Source organism: Perognathus longimembris, chromosome 28 (assembly GCF_023159225.1).
Source record: "Perognathus longimembris pacificus isolate PPM17 chromosome 28, ASM2315922v1, whole genome shotgun sequence".
Taxonomy (NCBI): domain Eukaryota; kingdom Metazoa; phylum Chordata; class Mammalia; order Rodentia; family Heteromyidae; genus Perognathus; species Perognathus longimembris.
The window spans coordinates 70,501,736-70,526,812 of NC_063188.1; the positions used below are offsets into that span (position 1 = coordinate 70,501,736).

Consider the following 25,077-nt stretch of genomic DNA (forward strand, 5'->3'; position numbering starts at 1 on the left):
AGATCTGAGAATTTCAGTTCAAAGCCAGCCTGAGCAGGAAATTCCATGAGACTCTATCTCCAATAAACTACTCAGAAAAGGCCAGAAGTGGTGCTGTGTCTCAAGTGTTAAGAGCACTAGCCTTGAGCAAAAGAAGCTCAGGGGTTGTGCTCAGGACATGAATTCAAGCCCTAGGACTAGCACCAAAAGAAAAAGGAGGGAAGGAGGGCGGGAGGGAGGGAGGGAGGGAAGGAAGGAAGGCAAAGAAAGAAAAGGAAAGAAGGAAGGAAGGAAGGAAGGAAGGAAGGAAGGAAGGAAGGAAGGAAGGAAGGAAGGAAGGAAGGAAGGAAGGAAGGAGAAGTTGACTATGTTTTGCCCCAACACCACCTGACTGCAGCATTCCACTTAAGACTTGGAATGAAGATGACAGAATGCAGGGATGGAACAATTCTCCTGATGCCATGGTGACCACAGATAAGTTAGAGGTGTTGAAGGAGTAGGGTTGCATATGGGGGACTACTGGCAAGGTGCGCCTATTAACACCTCTGAGGCCAGGGGGGAGCCAGAAAAAAAGTTGGATGATGCTCTTTTGGACCCTCCACGTGCTTTGTTCGAGAGCCAGTGGCTCAAGGAGTCTAATATCAGGAGCCCCGGTCAAGTAGTGGTAAATATCCAAGAAAGAGTCGAAACTATCACCACCGAAAAGATGGTTCCTGAGGAGCTGATACCAGAGGTCCGGGATCTGATGAAGGCTCTGGAGCAGGGCATGAGGGACAATATTCCTAAAATAAGTCAGCTGACCATTACGGAAAAGGCCACCACTGTCTCCAGGTCCAAGAGCAGCAGGAGAAGGCTCTATGAGTTGGCAAGGCACAAGACCAGATGGCACAGACACAGACCAGAGTGCTGTTGTTGTAAGGGCTATGCCTGGATTTCACCACGAAAGATGACCTTACAGTTCTGCCTCTACTGGCCCTCCCTGTACTGGAATGATCGCTTTCATGAGGACACTACTCTGACCATCACAGTACCAGCTGTGTCCCGACGAGTGGAGGAGCTCTCACGGCCAAAGAAGTTAACTTTAGAGTGCCGAAAAAGGGCCATGCAGAGCTCCCAGCCCACCACAGAATACCATCCTACCAACCGCCTGAAGAAACTGGCTGTCCCTAAGGTCCGTAATAACGTTTGGACTATTGACATGTCTGAATTATCCAAGGTGTCCCGGGCAGCTCAGATGGCAGTCCCTAGTGCACGGATCCTGGACTTAGCAAAGCCTAAGGGCCCACCACCTGTATCAGAAGAATGGGACCCCATGCCAAAGCCCAAGGCACATATGTCCAATTATAATCGTCTTCTTCAGCTGGCTATGCCCAAGGCTCAGTCAGAAAAATGCATCCCTGACAGAAGTCCTTGCTGGGAGGTTTTAGATGGCACCAAGAAGGCAGTGGCCAGTGAGAGGATCATCACCCTAGCTCAGCCTAAGGTTCGAAAGGACATCAATGAGGGTTATAACCCCTACCATGTATCTCCTGCCTCTCTAGTGGCTCAACCATCCCCCCGTATCTATGAACTTGCTGTTCCCAAAAACATTACCAAGAAAGTGTAGCAACCGTATTCCAGCCTGCTCCAATAAACACCCAATTGCATTCTACCTGTGTATGTGATTGCTGTGAGCTTTGCAGCCTGGTCTGGAGGGTGGAGGAGGGGTAGAAGCCAAATGATGAAACTAGAATAATAATAATGTTTATTTTCATTTCTTTCCTAAAAAAATGGAGTTAACCCAACTATTTCACAAAGATGAATGTATGGTTTTCAGTGTATCCTATGGGCACTGAAAAGAGTCAAATCAGTCTTGCCTACAAAAATTGTTTACACATGATTTTCTTGAATACTATGATGGTCCAGATAAAGAAACACTGCACTTCTTAACAAGTAGCTATTGAAATTCTGTTCCTTAAAACATGGCGATCTGGAGCTGGGATTGTGGCTTAGATTGAGTGCTTGCCTAGCACACATGAATTCCTGGGTTCAACTCCTCGGTACCAAATAAATAAAACAAAAAGTCATTAAATAAATCTTAATTTTTAAAAGGGGCTTACACAAGCATTGGCCTGGTTGATTCCCCCTTAAAAGCATGAAAAAAAATGAGAGGCTTAAAATATTTGACAAAACTGGGCACTGGTGGCTCACACCTGTAATCCTAGCTACTTAGGAGGCTGAGATTTGAAGACAGCAGTTCGAAGCCATCCCAAGCAGGAAAATCTGTGAGACTCTTATCTCCAATAAACTACTCAGGAAAAGCCAGAAGTGGTGCTGTGGCTCAAAGTGGTACAGTGCTAGCCTTGAGCATCAACGCTCAGGGACAATGCTCAAGGCCCTTAGTTCAAGCCCCAGGACTGACAAAAAAACAAATAAACAAAACATGGCAAGGCAAGCTGCTAAGCTCAGGTGCCTCATGATTATAATCCTAGCTACAAAGGGTCAACAAATTCAGCAGTGATACTCACTAGACACTATGTTGAACATGAGCAACACAATTTGAGGGGGAGAGAGATAGAAAAAATGGGAAAAATGAGGGAGAGTGTGATATTGTTCAAAAAGAAATGTATTCATTACCTGACATATGACTGTAACCCCTCTGTACATCACCTTTACAATAAAAATAACCCTAGCTACTCAGGAGGCCGAGATCTTAGAATCACTTGTGGCTTAGTGGTAGAGTGCTTGCCTTGCATGCACGAAGCCCTGGGTTCGATTCCTCGGCACCACATAAACAGAAAAGGCTGGAAGTGGGGCTGTGGCCCAAGAGGTAGAGTGCTAGCCTTTAGCAAAAAAGCTCAGAGTCAGCACCTAGGCTCTGAGTTCAAGCCCCAAGACTGGAAAACAGACAAACAAACATGGCAATCTCCTTTTCTGGTATTGGTGTTTTTATACCAAGAAGGTCAACCAGGCGAGGCCATTCACTTGCCTTTTCGGGGCAAAATGAAGAAATAACTCTGACACACACAGGTCAACCCACAAATAAGTATTGACAATAGTGGTTTGTCAGTCTAGAGTATCTGTATGGAGAATTCAGTAAAAATTGGTGCGTAATCTAACACCAAGTTTCTATGGACTTCGACAAACAAGACAACTGCTGATGCCTCCTCCTCTGAGTACCAGATGCTGCAGCTTGCAGCTTTCACAGTTATTTAACTAAAATGTTCTAAATATTTGCTATCATCACAGAGCCCACTAAAAATATATCTATTCCTAAGTCACATCCTGACCCCTCTATTCTCCTGATGTTTCCACTCAGGAAATGTCACCTTTGAAAACACTTCAGTGATTTTTATTCCTATTATGGAGCGTTAAATGAGAGAGGAAGGGAATGACACCAAGGAAACAGGTTATTTGTGAAGCCGCTGAACACTGATTTGAGCCCAGTAACATTCCACATGCTTAATGATGCCCATGGTAAGTTTCAACCCCCTTTCCTAGAAACAGAAGTCCTTGTGGGCACCAGTGGTTTATGCTTATCCAGCTACCCAGGAGATTTTAGTTTTAACAATCTCTCTCCTCTCTCTCTCTCTCTCTCTCTCTCTCTCTCTCTCTCTCTCTCTCTCTCTCTCTCTCTCTCTCTCTCTCTCTCTCTCTCTCTCTCTCTCTCTCTCTTCCCTGCCCCCCCACCCTTTCACACCTTTCTCTCATTGTCTGGGACTCTGTCCCTCATTTTTCTGTGTGTCTCTTCCTCTATCACTCCATGACTCTCACAGAGCAAGCCAGGCCATCTGGTCCATGCTATGCTTTTTACTCTGCTGAAGTCCTTCTAGGACTGTTTCTAACAGCACACTGTGGGAACCTTAGGGTTATGACTATCCAGACAATCCAACCTCCAGAGTCTAGAGAAGTTACACTGGGGCACTGGGGAAGGTGGGGTCTGCAGGTCTAGCCTGAATCACAAGGAGAGGATTCATTACTGGAGCCAGTATTGTGTTTACTGCACCAGAAGCTGTGATAGCCAAAAGGGAGGCTGCAACCTCATTTCTGTACAATGGCAGCAGGTCAGGCTTGGGCTTGCTGGAAAGCTGGCGTTTCTGCCACTCTCCTGGCATCTCAACACCATGGCAGGTTGTGAACTATCCAGAGTGAGTCAGGAGGGGGCCTTGAGAAAACATTAGGGCAGTGGAAGTGATAACACAGGCTGACAAAGGTCACTGATGGCGCCTACTCCAAAACTGGCTGGTTGTTCTAACAGTTTGCTTGGGAAGATTGCTGCCTACTCTTTGACTTACTTCCTCCCGGGAGGGAAGAAGCCCTTCCCAGGAAAAGAAAAAGAAATTGCCTGCACTCAGGCTGCATCCAAGCTCCCCAGATGTGGAGACCATGATCTCCCTGGAGCTGCCTTTACCTTTAAGTTTCAAGAGGAGGAGACACTCCAAAGCTGGGCAAGTTAACACGGGAAGAGGGTGTTGTTAGGGAAATAGATGACTCTATTGCTGCTATGACTGAAGGATTGACCTCTACCCTATTGCCTCAGGCCCATACAGACACCAGGCGGAACCTCAATATGTGAACCTGCTTTGATACTGCAGGCAGGACTTTTCACTTAGGCCCAGCTATGATGGAAAAGCCCCAACTATGTGAACCTGCTTTGATATGCACCTAGGCCTAGCTGTCAACAATCCTTTTTTGGCCCAAATGGAAAAGCCCCAACTTCCTAGACCTAGTGGTTCCTTCATTAACCTCTGCCTCCTGGCTCCCTTATAAGCCTGGTCCCAAATTCACTCCCTGGCACAACCTCCAATCCCTCCCTTCAATCCCTCCAGAAGGTCTGTGCCCCTCGCTGCTCCTCAATAAACAGTCCTTCCCTGTTGGTGATCGAGTCCAGCCTATTCTGGCCTATTCCTTTTCCATTGTCCTCCATTTTCCTAACAATGCCAGTTGTGTCAGACTTAACCATTTTTTTCAACCATTCCCACAAGAAAACTTGGACAGCAGGAGGCAATTGTGTGGAGAAGCATGTATTATAAACACAAGACAAACACACAGTGGTGTTGGTGTGTGTCTGTGCCTCTGTGTTGGTGTGTTCTATGGTACAAAGCCGCCTGGCTTATAAAAATGAGAGAACAAAGAGGCTCATTGACAAGACTTGTAGCCTGCAGGGCCAGTGTCAAATAACATTTTGGCCATAAGCTTGAGCCAAAGGCTCAGGGTTTCACATGATGGACATGCATGGATTTCATTTTGCATTTGCTCTTTTACATCCCAGCCCTTCATGCTGATGCATCTTTATTAGTCCATAAGGATGCCTCCTGAACCCATAGGTCATAACAATATACAGAACAAAAAGTAACAAGCAATAACAGGGGTATTTTGACATATCCTAATATTACTCCTTGTTCAGGGAAACAGGGCCAACTAACGTGTGTGTGTGTAATGTCCAGGAAAGGGGTATGTGGCTGTGTTACAGAATTTTATAGATAACCACCTGGCTACCTACTGATGGTCACTAGACCATTGTTTTGTCTACACTTATAATTATACTTGCAACTTAACATATTTTATAGATACCTTTTTCCACTCATAACCTATAGGCAGGGCATATTGCAATGTTTCTGGCACAACATTGTTTTAATTTGTTGTCACTGTTGGTTAGTCTCATTTAGACATGTCCATCTATTTTGGTCGCTGTATGTATAGTTCATGGCAGTCCTCTCACAATGTCCATAAGCAATTTTATAGATATCCAGTACTGGATGCATTATACACATAGCATACATTTGTGCTCAGGACAGCAAAAAGTTACAGGTCAGCCTGAAAAGAGGATAACAAAGCTGTGGATGCTATTACTGGTAAAGCCCTATTTTCAGGCAGGATTGCAGGGGAGGGTGGGGCAAGTTAACACTATGGCCAATAATTGTACTATCCTGGTCACCTATACCAGATGTGCTATCCGCCCACTTTGGGGAGTTTTAAAGTCTGCATGTGTACAGATTGTACAGAAGTGGAACTCCAATATACTATGCATGCTCCCTTTAGAATGGTAGTCCAGGTGACAGGAATAATTGTTATCATTGGCTAGGGCCATGAACCAATAGTACCTTTTATATACAACTTGTATTTTTAACCCTCTTGTATATGCTCCAATAATACAACCCATGGAGATGAGGGCTCATTTTATGGCCATAAAAATGTATTCCTCTGTCACTATTTGCCATGGGAGGAATCTCATTGGCTGTTATTAGTTGTTTCGGTTATAAACAAAAGGGCTGTAGCTGTATCGACAGTTGTAAAAATGTATGGCTTGCCTTGAAATTTGGGGAGCAAAGCCTATGCAATCCTGTTAATCCTGCAGTAGCCATTGTCCATTATCATTGGTGTCCATCAGGGACATTCTTTCAAAGCCACTCCATGGCACATTTGGAATATACATTACATGCCTTCTATACTTTAGCCATAGTCACTGTCATGTTTAATTGTGGACCTATGGTTGTTATAGTCCATGCACCCACATGGCCAAGGTTCTCATGAAGCCATGAGACTCCCAGAAGGTAGCCTTTAGAAGTACATGTTTTGGACAAAGCATCTGCTTTTGTATTTCCAGGGGTACTTATAGACCCAATGGCTTAGTCCCATAAGTCCTGCCATAGGACTAAAATTAGGGTCTACTTCTTTTAATACGCCCTTCCCCATTTGCCATTCCTGACTTTTTTCTTTGGATAGTCACAGATCAATTCTTTGTATACAGTTCAAGTGTCAGTAGTGATATGTATAGGAGACTCCTTCTCTTTAATTATATACTACATTTCCCATAACTTTGTCCACTAGGCATTTTGTCCAAAGTCTGGTTTGTACCACATCTCTTTAGATATCCTGTGGCTATCCAAAAGGCTGGTACACCACAACAACTCCCATTCGTGTACCAGATGGAAAGTGAGAGTGAAGGATTCCCATGTGATATGGACTGGTCCATTTTTATAGCTGTTTTTGTTGTTGTTCATTTCTCATAAATAAAATTTAGGCCTGGAAGGTACAGCTCCTTTGCAGAGCACTAGCCAATGAGTGAAAGCATTAGGAACTGAGTTTGGGTCCCAGTCTCAGATCTAAAATAAAAAACAAAAAAAGAAGTAAAATTTAAAAGTCCCAAGACTTTGACCAATTATTTTTCCAAATAATTCCAAATAAATTTCCCATTTGGTTAATGTTGTGACCTGAGTTATGCATGGTTTTGGGGTTAGCTATGGGGTATTCTATACTTTAACTTTTGTTTGCCAGTTAGAGATTCTGTGCCTATCAGAGCTAAATATACCACAGTTAATTATTGCTCTCTTAGGGAATACTTCCCCTTATCCCCATTTTATAGTTGGGAACAGAATCCAGTGGGCATTTGCATACCATTCTGTCACTGCCATAGGTCCTGTACATACCCAGTGGTTGCAGTGTGACATCAAATCCAAATTGTTTGCTATTTCTAACAATGGTGAGAGCCTGTACTTGTGTCAATGTGTTTGACATCTGTTGGATCCTGAGTGGCACCTTTTTGTGTCAGTGAATACAAAGAGGGTATAGTAAAAGCAATATACAGGATGAATGCCCATCAAGTGTAAATGATTTGCATCCTAGGGTACAGAAAAACTATATCTTATAAATTACAGTAATGGGAATTACTCATGTTTTACCCAACCAGCCAACACCCAAAAATTTGACAGAATAGTCATGTCCCTGTACTTTTGTGTCATTGACAGCCTACTCCCATCATACCAGAGCTGACTGGAATGACATAGCAACTTCTTACTCTGAAAGAATAAGAAGTTAATGAGAGGCACTGGTGACTCTGTTATGCCCAGATTTGGGGTACCCAAAAACCACCGAGGAGCCGAATCCGAAGCAAGTGCAACCATCACTGACACAGCGGATCTGGATTGAGAGCCCTGACTCTTCATTTGGCAAGGTTTTTAACAGGTAAAAGCTTAACACAAATGTAGGGACTTAACTCAGGGGATAGAGTAAATGAGCAAGTGTGGCACAGATGTAGTAGGTTGACAAAGGGTGGAGCAAATAACAAGCCATTTACAGAAGAATTTTTGGGATCAGGTTGACCTAATGGAGTCAGCTCTACTACAACTCTTACCTGTAATCCTAGCTAATCAGGAAGCTGAGATATGAGGATCGTGGTTCAAAGCCAGCCCAGACAGGAAAGTCCATGAGACTTATCTCCAACTAACCACCAAAAAGCTAGAAGTGGAGTTGTGGATCAAGTGCTAGAGCTCTTGTGCCAAACAGCTCAGGGACAATGACCAGGCACTGATTTCATGCACCAGAGGACACACACACACACACACACACACACACACACACACACAGAATGAGAGCTGAGTGTGGTATCTCACTTCTATTATCCTAGCTACTCAGGAGGCTGAGGATCATGGTTTGAATCCAGACCATGCAGGAAAGTTTGTGAGAGGTTCTTTTTTTGTTGTTTGTTTGTTGTCAGTCATGGGGTTTGAACTCAGAGCCTGGGAGCAGTCCTTGATTTTTGTTCTTTTTAAATTGTTTTGGGTTTTTTTTGCCAGTCCTGGGGCTTGAACTCAGGGCCTGAGCACTGTCCCTGAGCTTCTTTTCACTCAAGGCTAGCACTCTACCACTTGAGTCACAGTGCCACTTCCAGCTTTTTCTGTTTGTGTAGTGCTGAGGAACCAAACCTAAGGCTTCATGTGTATGAGGCAAGCCCTCTACTACTAGACCATATTCCCAGCCCCTTTAATTGTTTTTGTAAAGGTGATGTACAGAGGGGATACACTTATGTAAGTCAGATAATGAGTACATTTCTTTTTCTCCCCTTTGATCACTTTCTCCCAGTTGTTCCCTCCCCATCCCAACCCCCTGCAAGTTGGAGAGTTCATTTTCAGCATAATGTCTAGTATCACTGCTGCATTTGCTCACTCTTTGTCCCACCATTTCATTTCCCCCTTATCCTCCCCCAAACAGATAAACTTATAAACAAGATAAAAGGTACAGAAAACAAAAACAGTGACAAAGGACAGAAAAAAACAAAAAGCAAAATAGCAAAAAATACCTCTTGTTTCCATTTCTTGGAGTCCATTTCAATAATCATCATTTTATATGACCATATGCACATAGCTACTGAGCCTTTGTGATCCTCTCCTAAGAATATCCTCCCCCCTCCCCAGTGTCCTGTATAATTCATCTTGTCCAAGTGTATTTTTTAAATTTTTTACCATCTAGTGTGTTTACTTGTAGATTTTATAGGCACATTTTAGTCCCTGGGCTGTTTTTTTTATCCAAGGCTAGCTAGCACTCTACCACTTTGAGCCACAGCTCTACTTCTGGATTTTTTGCTGGTTAATTGGAGATAAGAGTCTCAAGTACTTTCCTGCCCAAGCTGAGATCCTCCTGAGTAGCTAGGATTACAGGCATGAGCCACCAGTGCCTAACTGCCTGTGAAACTCTTACCAATTAAGCACCAAAAAATATGGAAGGAGAGATATGGTCCATATGGTAGAGTGCTAGCCTTGAACACATAAAGCTCTAGGGCAGTGCCCAGGACCTAAGTTCAAGCCTCAGGACCAGCACAAAAAGAAAAAAAAAGACATACACACACACACACACACACACACACACACACACACACACGGATTAGAAATTAACAAATTGTTACCAATATAATTGGCCAAATAAACTGCAGTATAAGTTCATGTTGCCAAATCTTCTGCCAAAAGATTGTGGCATAAAGTAGGACTATGTAAACACCTTTGAGACAAAACTAGAAAGGCCTATTAACATCCTTAGTACATAAAGATAAGATGATCTTGGAACTTAGGAACCAAATCAATAGAAAAGGCTTTTTCTAAGTTTATCACATACCAGCATTGGTCCTGTATGTCCTTAGTAGAGGACACAGAGGTGTGCAATGGCAGGGCGAATTTACTTCCTTTTCTATAACCAACCACTAATGCCATGTCCCATACTGCTTATTTGTGGGGCATACAAGAGAGTTATACTTACTATGCACCAGCCAAATAATCTGTGTCCTTTTTAGTCCAGAAAATGTTTTGTTATCATGTCCTCTGGGTAACCGATATTGCTTCACAGGAATTATATGTGTGGCTAATATGGATGGCCTCTAATAGAGTTTTTATCACATGCACTTGAAGTTGAAATTCATTTGTAGTGCTATTAACCATACTCCAAGGAGGATGTTCACCCCCAATACATATTTTGAGACAAAAGAAATCTAAACATGATATGACTGGGACACCAAATGTCCAATTTCCTATGTGAACTATACCTTCAAAACATGAATGGAATATTCTCCATATATATCCATTACCCTAGTAAGTTCCTGGAATTTGGTGAGATTGCCATATAGCAGTGTATGTTCTGCTCTAGTATCTATCAGAGTGAGAACATTTTGTACATTGGTAAGGAGGCATGATATACACAGTCCTACATGAGGCCATAGATTTCCTATCATTGACTATCCTGACCATCCTATCAGTCCTTTTTTCTAATAAATACTGTAGAGTTGTTGTACAGGGTTGTTGTTGTTGTCACTCTTTCTGGCAAGTGGCCCCAGCTTTCTTTTAATATATTTTTGTTTAGGGAAAGATCATTTTATAATGAAAAATAGCACACCTGACTATTGTCCATCCATGTTGCCCATGACTACTAGATTTTCTTACATCATCAAGTGGAACACTTTTTTCATTTTGTTGGGTGTTTTGTTGTTGTTGTTTTGTCTTTTTGTTGTTGTTTGTTCTGCCAGTCCTGGGGCTTGAACTCAGCAAGGCCTGGGCACTGTTTCTTGAGTTTCTTTTTCTTAAGGCTAGCACTCTATCACTTAAGCCACAACTCCATTTCCAGATTTTTGATAGTTTATTGGAAATAAGCATCTCACAGACTTTCTAGACTGGACTGGCTTTGAATGACTGACCTCAGATCTTAGCCTCCTGAGTACCTAGGATTACAGGCATGAGTCACTAGCACCCAGCAAGTGGGGCACTTTTATGGGACCTGTAGAAACCTCATTTGGGTTGGTTCCTGATTGGCTTTTGTTTTCTTGACTTTGTTTATGTCCCATAAACTGTACCACAGGTACATCATTTTCCTTGTGCTTACACCAGTTTAGCATATGATGATCATTTAGTAGTTGAGATAGGCAACTCTTTTGTGTGTACACGTGCATATGTGTATGAGTGCATGTGCATGCATGTGCACGCATTGTGCCTGGGGCATATACCCAAGGCCTGAGCACTGTCCCTGAGCTTCTTTTGCTCAACACTAGTACTGTACCACTTGAGCCAGAACTCTACTTCTGGCTTTTGGTGGGGTAGTTTATTGGAAATAAGAGTCTCACAGACTTTCTTACCTGGGCTGGCTTTGTACCACAATCCTCAGTTCTTGGGCCCCTGAGTAGCTAGTATTACAGGCATGAGTCACCAGAGCCTGGCTCAACTCCTTTTTATTAGTCCATATAGTCCCATTGTGAGCAAACTCAGTAGGGGAGGAGCTTTTATGGTATCAGGTGCACACCTAACAGTGTTTGGTTTATGCTGCCAATATGTCTTCTTTGTTGTCGTGAAAGCATAATAAATTCTCCCAATTTCTGCTTAGCTAAGTCATGCACCCCCTCCTGGGCATATGCACATACGCTTGCCCAAGCTGGAGTCATAGACTCTCAGGTTTGTGTTTTCAACTTGGTTACCTTTGCCTCAGGGCTGTTCATGCCATCCTCATTTTGTAACTGCAGCACTTGTAAAACTAGCCACCATGCATGCTTGGTTTCTGATGTGCTTTGGGGAGCATCTTGAAAACAGATCTGGCAGCCTTTTCCAGTTTAGCAAGGATTGCCAAATGTCTCTGCCTCTGCAGTTACCAATTTGGAACCATCCTGCAGACTACAGTAGTTTGTCAGAAAAGTTGACAGTTCAACCACTGCTATGCTAGTGTGTCAAACCAAATCGTTTTTGCCAAGAGACCCACCAAGAAAACTTGGGCAGCAGGAGACTGCATGCTTCTGCATGCATTGTAAGCATAAGCCAAACATGGAATGGGAGGTGTGTTTGTACCTCTATGTCTGTGTGTCCCAAGGGAATAGCCTCTTGCCTTATAAAAATGTGGTAACAAGATGGGTGCCAGTGACGCATGCCTGTAATCCTAGCTACTTAGGAAGCAGATATCTGAGGATCACTGTTAGAAGTCAGCCTGGACAGAAAAGTTTGAGAGACTCTTATCTCCTATTAACTACCCAAAAAAGCCAGAGGTAGAAATGTGGCTCAAGTAGTAGAGCACAAAATTTGAGCAAAAATGTCAGGAACAGTGCCCAGGCCGTGTGTTCAAGCCCCAGAACTGTCACACAATGTTTTTTGTTTGTTTTTGTCAGTCATGGGGCTTGAGCTCTGGGCTTGGGCACTGTACTTGAGCACATCAGCTCAAGGCTAGCACTCTACAACTTGAGCCATAGCCCCACTACAAAATGTTTTTTTGATGTGAGATCAGCAGGGACTCCTTGCCAAGTTCCAAGGCCTGCTGGACCAATGTCAAATAACATTTTGGCCATAAGGTAAGGTGAAAGAGGATATACGAGCCCCCTTGAGTAGGAAGTTACCCAAGCCCCTCTCCCTCCGGGACACGAGGACAAACCCCCCATCCTGCCATCTATTGTCATCTGGACTTTGCAGTTATCTGAACTATGCAGCCTGCAAGCAGTCACCCAACCCCACCTTGAGGGGAACAAACAAAAGGCGCCAGCCCGTCCAAAAGGTCACTTCCACATTCCAAGAATCCTCGCACACATACAACTTGGCACGTATCCCTTACCAGCCCAAATTAGGATTCCTTAAAATGATTGGTAAATGTATGTGACTCAGTGTAAAATGATTGGCTGCCTGCGTGCAGACCACGATGTGTTACTTTAAATCTATTGGTTACAAATGCGCGGGCTTTACCCTAACGGATAGTAGAGTCCTATATAAGGTCACCCTCAGAAAAACTCGGGGCTCTCAGTTGTTGACTGGTTTACGGTCATGCTGTGAGCCCGAGCTTGCTTGCTCGAATAAACCCTTTGCTTTTGCATGAGAACGTCTCTTGGTGTCCTCCATTCCGTGGATGCGCTTCTCGACCCTTTCATGACCATGAACCAAGGTCACTATAGCTTTGCTAATCTGAGAGGGGAAGGGGAGAGAGGCATCCTCTATGACTTCTCATCCTGGGAAAGGCCCCCAGCCATAATGCTGAACCTCCAGGCAGGAAGCTCTCCCGACCCTGCTTTTTTTTTTTTCAAATTTTTATTATCAAACTGATGTACAGAGAGGTTACAGTTTCATACGTTAGGCATTGGATACATTTCTTGTACTGTTTGTTACCTTGTCCCTCATACCCCACTCCCTCCTCCCCCTTTTCCTTTCCCCCCATGAGGTGTTCAGTTCACTTACACCAAACAGTTTTGCAAGTATTGCTTTTGTAGTTGTTTGTCTTTTTTTACCCTGTGTCTCTCAATTTTGGTATTCCATTTCAATTTCCTAGTTCTAATACCAGTATACATGGTTTCCAATATACTCAGATAAGATTACAGAGATAGTGTATTTAGGTACAACCACAGGAAGGTGATACAAGAACATCATCAATAATAGAAGCTACAGATACAGATGTGACGTTGAAAGTAGTTACAACTGTGATATAACAATCGTTTCCATAACATGGAGTTCATTTCACTTAGCATCATCTTATGCGTTCATAAGGGTATAGCTATTGGGCTCTTGTGATCCTCTGCTATGACTTGCCTAAACCTGTACTAATTATTCCCAATAAGGGAGACCATAGAGTCCATGTTTCTTTGGGTCTGGCTCACTTCACTTAGTATAATTTTTTCCAAGTCCTTCCATTTCCTTACAAATGGGGCAATGTCATTCTTTCTGATAGAGGCATAAAATTCCATTGTGTATATGTACCACATTTTCCTGATCCATTCATCTACTGAGGGGCATCTGGGTTGGTTCCAGATTCTAGCTATGACAAATTGCGCTGTGATGAACATTGTTGTGCTGGTGGCATTACTGTGATTTTGTTTGTGGTCTTTTGGATAGATACCCAAAAATGGGGCTGCTGTCGACCCTGCTTTTTTTGGTGTTGTCGTTTATGGGGCTTGAACAAAGGGCCTGGATTCTGTCCTTGAGCCGCTTGGTGCTCAAGGATAGTCCTTAATCATTTGATCCACGGTACCACTTCTGGTTTTTGAGCGGTTAATTGGAGATAAGTCTCAAGGAGACTTTTCTACCCTGGTTGGTTTAGAACCCCGGTCTTCAAATCTCAGCCTTCTGGGTAGCTAGGATTATAGGCATGAACCACTGCTACCTGGCCAGGAAGTCCTTTTTGTTCCTCATATGTAGCAGGCCCTGATGCTTTGGACAGAAATGGGATGACTTTATTCCCTGTAGGGGCTTTCCTTCACCCTTGATTGTCAGTCCCTGGTGTTTTAATACATGAGGCAGCAAGTCCCCTGCCATTTTTGTCAATTGTTCTTTGATTGATTGGGCCTAATGAAAGAGATAACGGGCTCTGAATTTGTGGCTCTCTGCAGTCACACTTCAACTAGGAAATATATCTCAGAAATCCAGATAATGGACCTGGGGCAGTTTTTGTGTTACTGACAGAGATGGATTGTTTCCCATTAAGTATGAGAGGAGAATCTTAAAGGCGTCATTTAAAATACTTTCTCCTATCTGTAGTGATTTGGCAGATTTATTCTTTTTACTTTATTATTATTTTTTATTTCTCATTTTTTAAGTGGGGGATTGAAACAAGGATGTTGTACTTGCTAGGCAAGTGCTTTGCCACTGAGCTGTATCCCAGCCCTATTATTATGTTTTTTAAAGAGACTTTTTCTTTGTTTTGGTGCCATTACTGGGGCTTGAACTCAGGTATTGTTTTGTCTTTGCTGGACATGGACCCAGGCTCTAGCACGTGCCAGCCAACTACTTTACCATAGCACATGCTAGCCAACTACTTTACCATGAGTCACACTTTCCAGATAGGACACTGTTGTTTCTGTCAGGGCCAGCTACATCCTCAAACTATTTGGCTTTGCAAACCAGGATGGAACCCCTCCAGCTTCTCCTACATAGAGTCTGAGAACTCTTCAACAATGTGCCAGTTAAATTTCAGCTGTGTTGGCAGAGTTCTGACAGCTACATGAGCCAGCCTCTCACTTACTTGGATATCTTCTCAAGAGTTTGCCAGTTAGTTGTGGGTCATTGTAACTCTCTGGGGGGCTGGGGTGAGGGGGGGTCCCAGTGAGTTTCCATTTGCTTTGATCTCTACAGAATTTTAGTGGGGAATTGAGTCAGGAACAAAAATGCAAAGAACTGCCATAAAATGAGTAACAAGACAGGTGGGTTAGGAAGTCCATTTTACCTTTGTCCAAAGAATGAGGTTATGCTTAAAAAGGGCAATAGAATTGGCAACATAAAAATAAAATTACAGGGCTGGGAATGTGGCTTGGCAGTAGAGTACTTGCCTAGCATGCATGAAGCCCTGGGATCGATTACTCAGCACCACATGAACATAAAAAGCCAGAAGGGACACTGTGGCTCAAGTGGTAGAGTGCTAGCCTTGAGCAAAAAGGAAGCCAGGGACAGTGCTCAGGCCCTGAGTTCAAGCCCCAGGACTGGCAAGTAGATAGATGGATGGATGGATGGATGGATGGATGGATGGATGGATAGCTAGCTAGCTAGATAAAATGACTAGGGGTTGGAGGTGTGGCTCAATTGGTAGAGTGCTAGTTAATGAGTATGTAAAAGCATCAGGTACGAGTTCGTGTCCCAGTCTCAGACTAAATAAATGAAATTACTAGTTAAAGTCTACAAGTACATTTCAAAAGCAAAGGCCAGAAAACATACTTAAAATGTATGTGATAGGGTGAAAGGACATTAGTATTTTTACCTATAGCTGCAAAGTGTAATAAGATAACTACATATAAGCACTAATGAATTCTGCTATGGATGTGGAAAACTAAAACTTCTTTGGGGATTTAAGTTATCAATACAAGAGAATCAGTATCTTGCCTGTGATTCACACTAAATAAGGTAAATGTGTTCACATTTGTCAATACAGAAAATCTACATCAGGAAATACAATAAAAATAAATAAACAGTTGAGATCAGGAAGATCAAGGTTTGAGGGCAGCCAGTACAACACCAGTTTTCAAAACCCTTTTCCATCTAATAGCTGGATGTGATTGTGTGTGAGTTACTTCAGCTTTGACAGGAAGCATAAAATTAGAGGCCCAATGTCCATGTCCAGCTCTGGTAACCAGGGTAGCTTGGTGTTGGTGGCTCACGCCTATAATTCTAGCTACTCAGAAGGCTGAGATCTGAGAAGATCAGGGTTCAAAGATAGCCTGGGTGGGCAATTATTTGAGATTCTTGTCTCCAATAAACTACACCCCCAAAAAAGCCAAAAAAGCCAGAAGTGGAACTGTGGCTCAAGTGATAGAGTGCTAGCCTTGAACAAAAAGAAGCTCAGGGACCGGTACCTGAGTTCAAGCCCTAGGACTATCACCATGCCTCTGCATGCACAAGGCGTGTACGTGCACGCCCGTGTCTGTTAACATTTCCCTAGCCTCAGGTCCTCAGCTCCTCCCACTAGCCCCCAGATCCACCCATACCTAATGAGCCACTACTACTCACTATCTACCTATTTCTCCTTTACCCCCAGAGAGAAACTGCCACCTGGATAAAGTGCAGACACCATGTAGCTCCCTCTCCCGTGGGAACTATGGCCCCACTAATAAACCTCCTTATGAACCTGTTATGCCCCAAGTCGCAAGATGACCTCCAAGAAGACCACTGAGAGCCAGACATTCCAAAATGCAAAAGCAAGGCTTTTATTCAGGCAAGCTGCAGCTTGGGTCTCATCCCATTCACCTACGCAGCGGAGATAGGGAGGAGGACCCCGAGCTGAAATCTTACAGGGTTTATAAAGGCAAAAACCACAAAGTCACACTACGCAGGTGTTTACAGATCTGATTGGCTCTGGGGTAAAAACATTCCAGGGTGGACAGAAGTTACCAAAACAGTCCTTCGGCTGTCTGGGTTCTGACAACCTGCCCTGCTACATGGAGTATTTGGTGGCCTGAGTGGGCTCACAGTGCTTGTTTATCTTTGGCCAGCATGGCCATTTCTCAGAGCTTGTGCAGGCCCAAGGTTACAGGCACAGAGTGGGGCCTGTCTGGCTTTAAGATAGCTTTGTTTAAAGAATTTACATCTCAACAGTTTCAGCACAAACAAGTCTAGTTTTTACAGTCCAATATAAACAACAAGATGGCTACGGTTTCATAATGGAGTCACTGCTGCCTCAAATTAAGATTTACCTTCACTCTTCAAACCTTCTTCTGTCTGTGATTATCTCCACATGGTCCTCTGGGATGGCCGGGACATATCCTTTCATTGGATCCAAACCCGCGATAGGTTCCCTGGTGGATTTGCTCCCCCATTTCTGGGGGGTCCAAGCTGCCCCCAGGACCTATTCTGCTGTCTTCAGCACACCCAGAGGACCACCGAGGTAACTTCTTCTGACTGAGCACTTTACTTCCATCCACCACGACAATCTACAAATTTGCCCTCACACCCAGGGTAAGTGATCATCTAATCAGATCTGATTTTCTAATTTATTGTAGGGCCACAGGGCCATGGCTTCAGGGCCACACTAAAGGCTTCAGAGCCACACAGAACAGAAAAATCTTGGCGCCAAATTCTGAGCCCCACTCCGGGTGACCGTAGCATAGGGCCACAGGGCCGTGGCTTCATGGCCACACTCTGCGCTTGGTCCGGGACACAGCAACTGGGGTGACGACCTCATTGCTGATTGTCTCCTACATTTCAGCTGACCAGAGTAATACCGAGGACGCTTGGTATTTAACTCCTCAGCTCCGCTAATCACTTACCATGGGAGGGGCACACTCTAAAAGCTGCTCAAGGTTGAGCCCAATCTTACAAATTTGGAATATTTTACAGGACTTACATAACTTCTATGAGCGCTCAGGCAGATGGAGTTCTCTCTCTCTCTCTTTCTGGCTCTCTCTAAACTCTGCCTGCCTGCCTGTGATATAGAATGGGCTGGTCCTAGCTTCCAAAGGTACCAATATTTGTTTAACATCTGCTTTGAAAGACACTAAGAAAGGTTTTCTGTTCTTGTTATTGATGTTTGTTAAGCTTGAAAATTCGGTTAAGTTCTGCTTGTTGTTGGCTAAATCCTGTTTTCTCTAGCATTGACCATGTGGTGGACAATAGAATTGGTTTTAGCAAGCACCGTCTTGGTTCCATCAAGGTTCCAAAAACTCTTGGAGGTGGAGTCCCACCTATTCCCCAGGTAATGAACATGTCAAATTCCTCGAGGCTGGGCAGGATGTGGAGACTCAAGCTCCCGGTAATCCTGCCCCCCAACCTAAACTCTATAACTGTGGCCTTGCAATTCAAATGTGCCTTGCAATTCAAATGCTGGAAGGTGAAGGTGTCTTGCTGTGAGCCTGGTAAGGCTCTGACCAGCTCCACCGCCATTATGCCGTGCCACATGTCTGTGTTCTGTTCGTGTCCTGTCTCCCATCTCCTGGACCTTCTCTGGTCGTAGCATCCCACTTCAGCTCCCCATTGGAGCTAAACTGGTTTCTCAAAATGTGGCTTCTCCATTTCCTGGCTGGATAATCTGTGCAAATTTTTTGTTTGCTGGAAAAGTTTTTGTTTTCTAACTGAAGACGTGGTTCTAAAATATGGGCAAAATAATATCATTTTGCCACTGGAATTCCAGAAAACTTACATGGCCAATTAAAAAAAATTTCTAAGCACACCCCAAAGCTTGTGCACAACTGTCTGTCTGTCTGTCTGTATGTTAGTAAAACATGTAAAAACTGGCATCATGGTTTCAAAATTAACTTACTTTTAAGTCTTGTGTTAAGCTGATCTTTGCAGCCTGTGGGTATAGTCACAATGAACAGCCTGGAGGCAACTCTGACTCTTATCACCAGACTCCAAGAAAAACCCAGGTTTTAAACCCAAACTAATCATGTTTGGGTGCAAGCAAATGTGTCTAAGAAAAACTCCAAAAGGTTCAAATATGCAGCACGTATAAGTACAATGACATAAAACCAGTGTGTTATTCTTTATGTCCATCTGTGCTAGAAGTCAAGTCTGTTCCTGACAATTCTTTGGTATAGACTACGTGGCTGCTAACCTAGATTTTCCTGACCCAGTATTAATATTTTGCTTTATAGGATGCAGGTTGACATATGTGCTAGCTGTGTGGCAGTCCTTGGCTACAGGAAGCTGCCTCCACAGTCTGCTCCCAAACTGCCTGGTTTCACTACTAGTGATTCCTTATTCTCTCTCTTACATGGAAAACTGCTCAGGGAATCTAGGAGTCCTATGAAGATTTTGACAGGCCCAGAGTGCTCCTGCCCTGGCTCTGCCTCCGCCCCCCACCAACATTAGAGTTGGGCTTATAGCAGGCCTGTTATGACAGAGTTGTAACCGAGAATTATTCCAAGGTTAAAAGCACTCTCTGTGTTTGGTGGCCACAGGGTTGCATTGAAGTAGTATTGGTGTCTTCCCCCTCCATGTCTCAAAAACTGTCATGGCTGCTGCAGAGAGCAGACTTGGTTGGCCTTTGGTCTGTGTGTATTTTGTGACTAGAAAGTGGTTAAAGGCCCAAGCCTTCTAAAATCTTTTTAAAGTTGTCACCCTGATTAAACCAGTAGGGCACAAGCCTACAAAAGCCAGAGTACTCAGAGTAAGCAACCAGGGAATACTGGGAAATTTCAAATGTCTTTAACCAGTCTGTGTAGAAATTTGCAGGCAACCCAGCAGGGACAATCTATCCAGGTGACTCTGAGAGATGTCACTACAGCCTTGACCAGATTCAACCCATCTCTCCTGCCTGCCTCCATCACACATGACTAACAAGTCCTGCTTATTCAGGATGGAAGACACAGCCACTTCAGATCCACTGAAGCTGAGACTTTTACATTGTCCTGACCCTCTTGATTGTTATTCGTTTGTGTTCTCTTCCACCTGCCAGTAAGGTTAAATAATATGATTTGGTTTGATGGCACATGGATCTCATTCAGTCTGCTGTTCTCTAAGTGTTACAGCAGAACTCTGGCAAGTATTTGTTGGTCAATTCTCAACAAGTTACAGGTAAGCTCTACTCCTGTTCTCCTGTTGCTTTAATTGGAAATAAAAAGGGCTTTTATGGCTATGACTCCTTGGAATGCAGTTCGAAGCCAGCCTGGGCAGAAAAAAAAAAATATCCCTCTAAAACTCCATCTCCCAACTAACCAACAAAGAGCCAGACTGGAAGCTTGGCTCAAGAGAACCAGCCAAATGCTGAAAGCGGCACCGTGGCTCAAGTGCTAGAGCACTATCCTGGAGCAGAAGTGCTCAGGGACAGTGCACAGGCCGTGAGTTCAAATCCCGTGAATGCCAACTGGGACAAGCTATCCAAGCAATAAGCACCTAGACTGTCAGGACGAGGTCAATCCTGACAACGAGGAACCATGGAGAGGAGTAAGAAGAGGTGAAGTCTCATCTTAAATGGAGTCAATTTAAACTTGCCCTTTCAAAATTAATCAGAGCCAGGAGATCAAAAGGAATAGTTGTTTACCCACCATTCCATACTTGTCCATTTTCCATCTGGACAGAAACTTGCATTCTTGCCTTTGTTACTTGCTATTTTGTGTGTGTGTGTGTGTGTGTGTATTTATATATAATATATATATATATATATATATATATATTTATTTTAGCCTCTGACTGGTTACTCCCAACCAGTCCACTATCCCTAAACACTTCCTTCCTGCCCCCAGTCCAGCTATTCCTCCTTCCTTGTAATGGGCCACAATTGGGTTTATGTTCCAAATGGAAATTTTCTGGTTTGTGCCCAGGGTGTGCTCTCCCATGTCATTCATGTTAACTGGTCCTGTGTACTTGTCAGCCTTTTGCCTGACCTTTTCAAAAGTCTCTTTTAACAGGATGACATCCCTCACCCAGGACGCCACCTGGGAACTTGCAGTTCAAGGCCATTCTCTTACTACACTGCTGTGCCCAGCGCAGATCTGGACCCTGAAGACCCCAGCCCCAGGGACTCCTTGATGTGCCCAAGCTGCAGGAGGTAGCCAGAGGAGACCATTGTTGGGGTTCAGCCTTGGCCTTGAGGGGGAAGGGCAGAGCAGAGCGCTCCTGAGACGCCGCCCTTCCCCCAGCCCTGGGGGAATGCAGAAGCAAGCCACAATTCTCTGGGTCCAGAACCAGAAGAACTGGCTTTGCAACCAGTCCCCCAATCTCTCGCCAGCCCACGTGCTCCCCCCTTTCGCTGGCTTTGCCCATGGGGTGGTGCTATGCAAGTGATGTTAGCTCATGAGGGGGTCTTAAGACAAGCTCGCCAGCCTATCGCCAGCTCCTGGTCTATCACCCCTTTTCTCATCACCATTACTATATTAACTGTTAGCCCCTCCCTTATTAAATCAGATCTTGCTCTTTGAAGTGGTCTCCGAGACTCCGTGCGCCTGGCTTCCTTCGTGGGTAAGGAGGGAGGAAAAGGGATCTCGTTTCAGCTACGTGCACTTGAGGTCTTTCTTAGCCCCCCCGCTCCACCCTGGCCTTGCCTGTGGGTCGGGTGACCAGGGGAGAGGGTGAGAAAGGGAGCGCAGATATTAGAGTAAAGCCTGACACCCCCGTGCAAGAGGAGGCGACCCGAGCCCTGCAGACCATGACACCCATTGGCCCTCATAACCATTCTAGTGGAAATGATGAGGACTTTTACCAACCAAACTGTCAAACAAATACTTCTTGGACGGTACCAGGCCAAATGATGAATCAGGGACCCCTGACTACTTCACCCCTTTACAGCAGGAAGTAGCTCCAGAAGAAACAACCTCCTCCCATACTCCCAGCCTGGTACCCCTCCACCATTATTAATAAGCAACAAATGGGGGATGTTAGCATTTCTCTAGCCTCAGGTCTTCAGCTCCTCCCACTAGCCCCCAGATCCACCCATACCTAATGAGCCACTCCTACTTACTACCTACCTATTTCCCCTTTACCCCCAGAGAGAAGCTGCCACCTGGATAAGGTGCAGACGCCATGTAGCTCCCTCTCCCGTGGGAACTATGGCTCCACTAATAAACCTTATGAACCTTCTTCTCCTGTCTGTGATTATCTCCGCATGGTCCTCTGGGATGGCCGGGAAATATCCTTTCAATGCCTACGCGCACACACACAGACAGAAAAATCACCAGGGTAAAGAAGCACAAAGCCCTGACTTCAAACCGTAATCATAATCTAAGTCACCACTGAATTTGTGCCAAACTAGTCTTCATTATAAAGGAGAACTAATCTTTCTGGAATCTATTACTATGCTTTCCTCCAACCTTTGTGTGTGTGTGTGTGTGTGTGTGTGTGTGTGTGTGTTTTCATGCTGGTCCTGGAGTTGGCAGGAAGGCTAGAGGAACACCCACATGTCCATTTACACTCTTGAATTTCTACTGATAGATTATCTACCCTCAAAGCTCAGAGGCAGACTATGTTTTGTCTTATCCTAAGACAGAAGAAGCTTAGGAAAATGTGTAGATATATCCCTTCCTTAGAGAAACAGGGAGCTGTGTGTCTCTACTTGCTTCCTCTGCACTGTATTGGGCTTTGTACTTCCATACCATTTTCAAACATGGCTCTCAGGGAACTCCCACATGCCCAAATCCTTATACTTTCCAAACTAGGAAACCAGTCTCCAGGTTCTGAACAGAAAAAGGGGAGGGGCTGTGGGTGTGGTCCAACCATTTCACTCCTTAAGAAGCAGGAATGTGGCTATTCCCTCCTGACTGAAAGACACTGGGCCCAGGGTGGATTGTGGATAGAGTGTGCTTCAGGTTATTCTACTCATTTAAAGATGGAAGTTCTAAATTGTTTAACATGAAGATCTCTCTCAACTGTTTTTTGTATTGATAGGAGGAATCGATAAGTTTGTGGAAGTACATAGGGTGCATCCACAAGAGAAGAGAAAAGCAGGAGCTTCCAACTCATCCAACTTTTTTAATGTTGCTTAAAAACCTTTTCACATTTTTTGTGCCAGTACTGGGGCTTGAACTCAGGGCTTGAGCAGTCCTTTAGTCTAGTGCAGCAGTCACTGCCTGGAAACAGCCCCGATAGCTGGGGGCTTATGTCCCCTGAAAGGGAGGAATCCACAGGTGCCTGGACCACAGTCCTGAGATAGGGACTAGCTCAGAAGAGACAGTATGTCTCCCTAATCTGCATTCTCCCCTTCTCCTTTATCTTTCATTCTCCTTCTGTCTGTGTTTCACTCAGGAGGCTATCAATACTACATCGTGGTTCTAACTCGTTTGATCCCACATGGGGTGACATTGTGGGTATCTGTACTTCAAGGTGTCATGTCTGATTTGTTTCTGCCTGCATGCAGATCATGATGTATCTGACCCATTTGGAGGTACATTCCACAGATTTCCAGGTGCCTGAGTCCAGGATGTGAGGTATCTGAACCATGGAAGGCTTCAGTCCAGGGTTAAAATTCGGGGCTGGTTAGATACATCTGTGTTGGTCTGGTGTATTTTAGGTACTATATATAGAACGTGCATACCCTGAACAGCTCCCATTGTATATTTTAAGAATTTGAGAGCCAACTTTAGGTACAAATAGGGCCATAGTACCAGCTATATAGTTATGCAATAATGGATGAAATTTCCTTATATTTTAAGCATTCTTCCTCTCACTTTTGGTTTCTGAAGTTCAAAGGACAGTAAGCAAGTATGTACCTGAGCTCCTGATTGTGGTTCTTTTCTGAACAATTTTCTCCTTTGGGTTTGATGACACATCCTACTTTGAATAAACCAAATGTCCCTAAACTATCAATATTATATCCTCAAGTGCTTCCACAATTTTAGAAATGCCTCATAATTTCAGTGCTTACTTGTTTTTCTAGGCATACAATGCAAATTTGTGGGCAGTGCAAGGCAGCTTTTGTTGGTCTGTGAGTTTGAATTCAGGGCCTCAAGCTTGCTTGGCTTGCTTGTTTGACATACCATCACTTTGAGCCATGTCTCCTGCCTTGCTTCTTGATGATTATTTTGGAGGTGGGAATCTAAGCTTCACTCAAATTGTGATCTTTTAGATCCCCAGGAGCTAGAATTATGAACCACCAGTATTGGTTTATCTGGGCTATTTTAAAGAGTCTCTGGGGCTGGGGATATGGCCTAGTGGCAAGAGTGCTTGCCTCTTATACATGAGGCCCTGGGTTCAATTCCCCAGCACCACATATACAGAAAATGGCCAGAAGTGGCGCTGTGGCTCAAGCGGCAGAGTGCTAGCCTTGAGCAAAAAGAAGCCAGGAACAGTGTTCAGGCCCTGAGTCCAAGCCCCAGGACTGGCCAAAAAAAAAAAAAAAAAAAAAAGAGTCTCTGCCTCTTAAACTCATTATGTTATGATTCAATGCCCCAATCCATTTGTCTAGGGCTGAAGATTAATTTTTCTAAAACATGGCACTAATCTAATTGTCCACCCACTGAAATACTTTCAAATAAATCTCCATTGCCTCCTAAGCCAATCAGGAAACCCTTTAGTTTTATACTGAAGATGATGAGATGGTTCTAACTCCCTCTTTTTTTTTCATTTCTTTATTGTCAAAGTACAGAGGGGTTACAGTTTCATAGGTAATGCAGTGTGTACATTTCTTATCCAACTTGTTACCTCCTCCCTCATTTCCCGCACCCCTCTCCATTTCCCTCTCCCCCCATGAGTTGTACAGTTGGTATACACCATATAGTTTTTATAAGTATTGCTGTGTAACTCCCTCTTGTGTTAAACCTCAGAGTCTTTTGAGGTGAGGCTAGGTTAAGGTATAGCTTCATGTAGTTCATTCTGCTACTAAAAACAGGCTTTTCTTTAGCCTCTAAACTCTTAAAAATAATAAAACATTTTCCTTCTGAAAAAAAAAGAATTTGAGCTAACCTGAGGGTGGTGTTCGGGATATACCTTTCATCCTCTTGGGGTTCTTCATCCCAGCCTGGAGACCAGAAGCTATCCAACACACAAGGGCTAT

At 44.0% G+C, this 25,077-nt stretch overlaps 1 protein-coding gene across 1 annotated transcript; it reads left to right on the forward strand.

Moving 5' to 3' along the window:
* The first annotated feature begins 307 nt into the window (after window positions 1–307).
* LOC125342940 (testicular haploid expressed gene protein-like) lies at window positions 308–1,612 on the forward strand. The gene has a single exon (XM_048335286.1). The coding sequence runs from the start codon at window positions 488–490 to the stop codon at window positions 1,583–1,585; it is 1,098 nt and encodes a 365-aa protein (XP_048191243.1). The 5' UTR covers window positions 308–487; the 3' UTR covers window positions 1,586–1,612.
* Window positions 1,613–25,077: the final 23,465 nt, after the last annotated feature.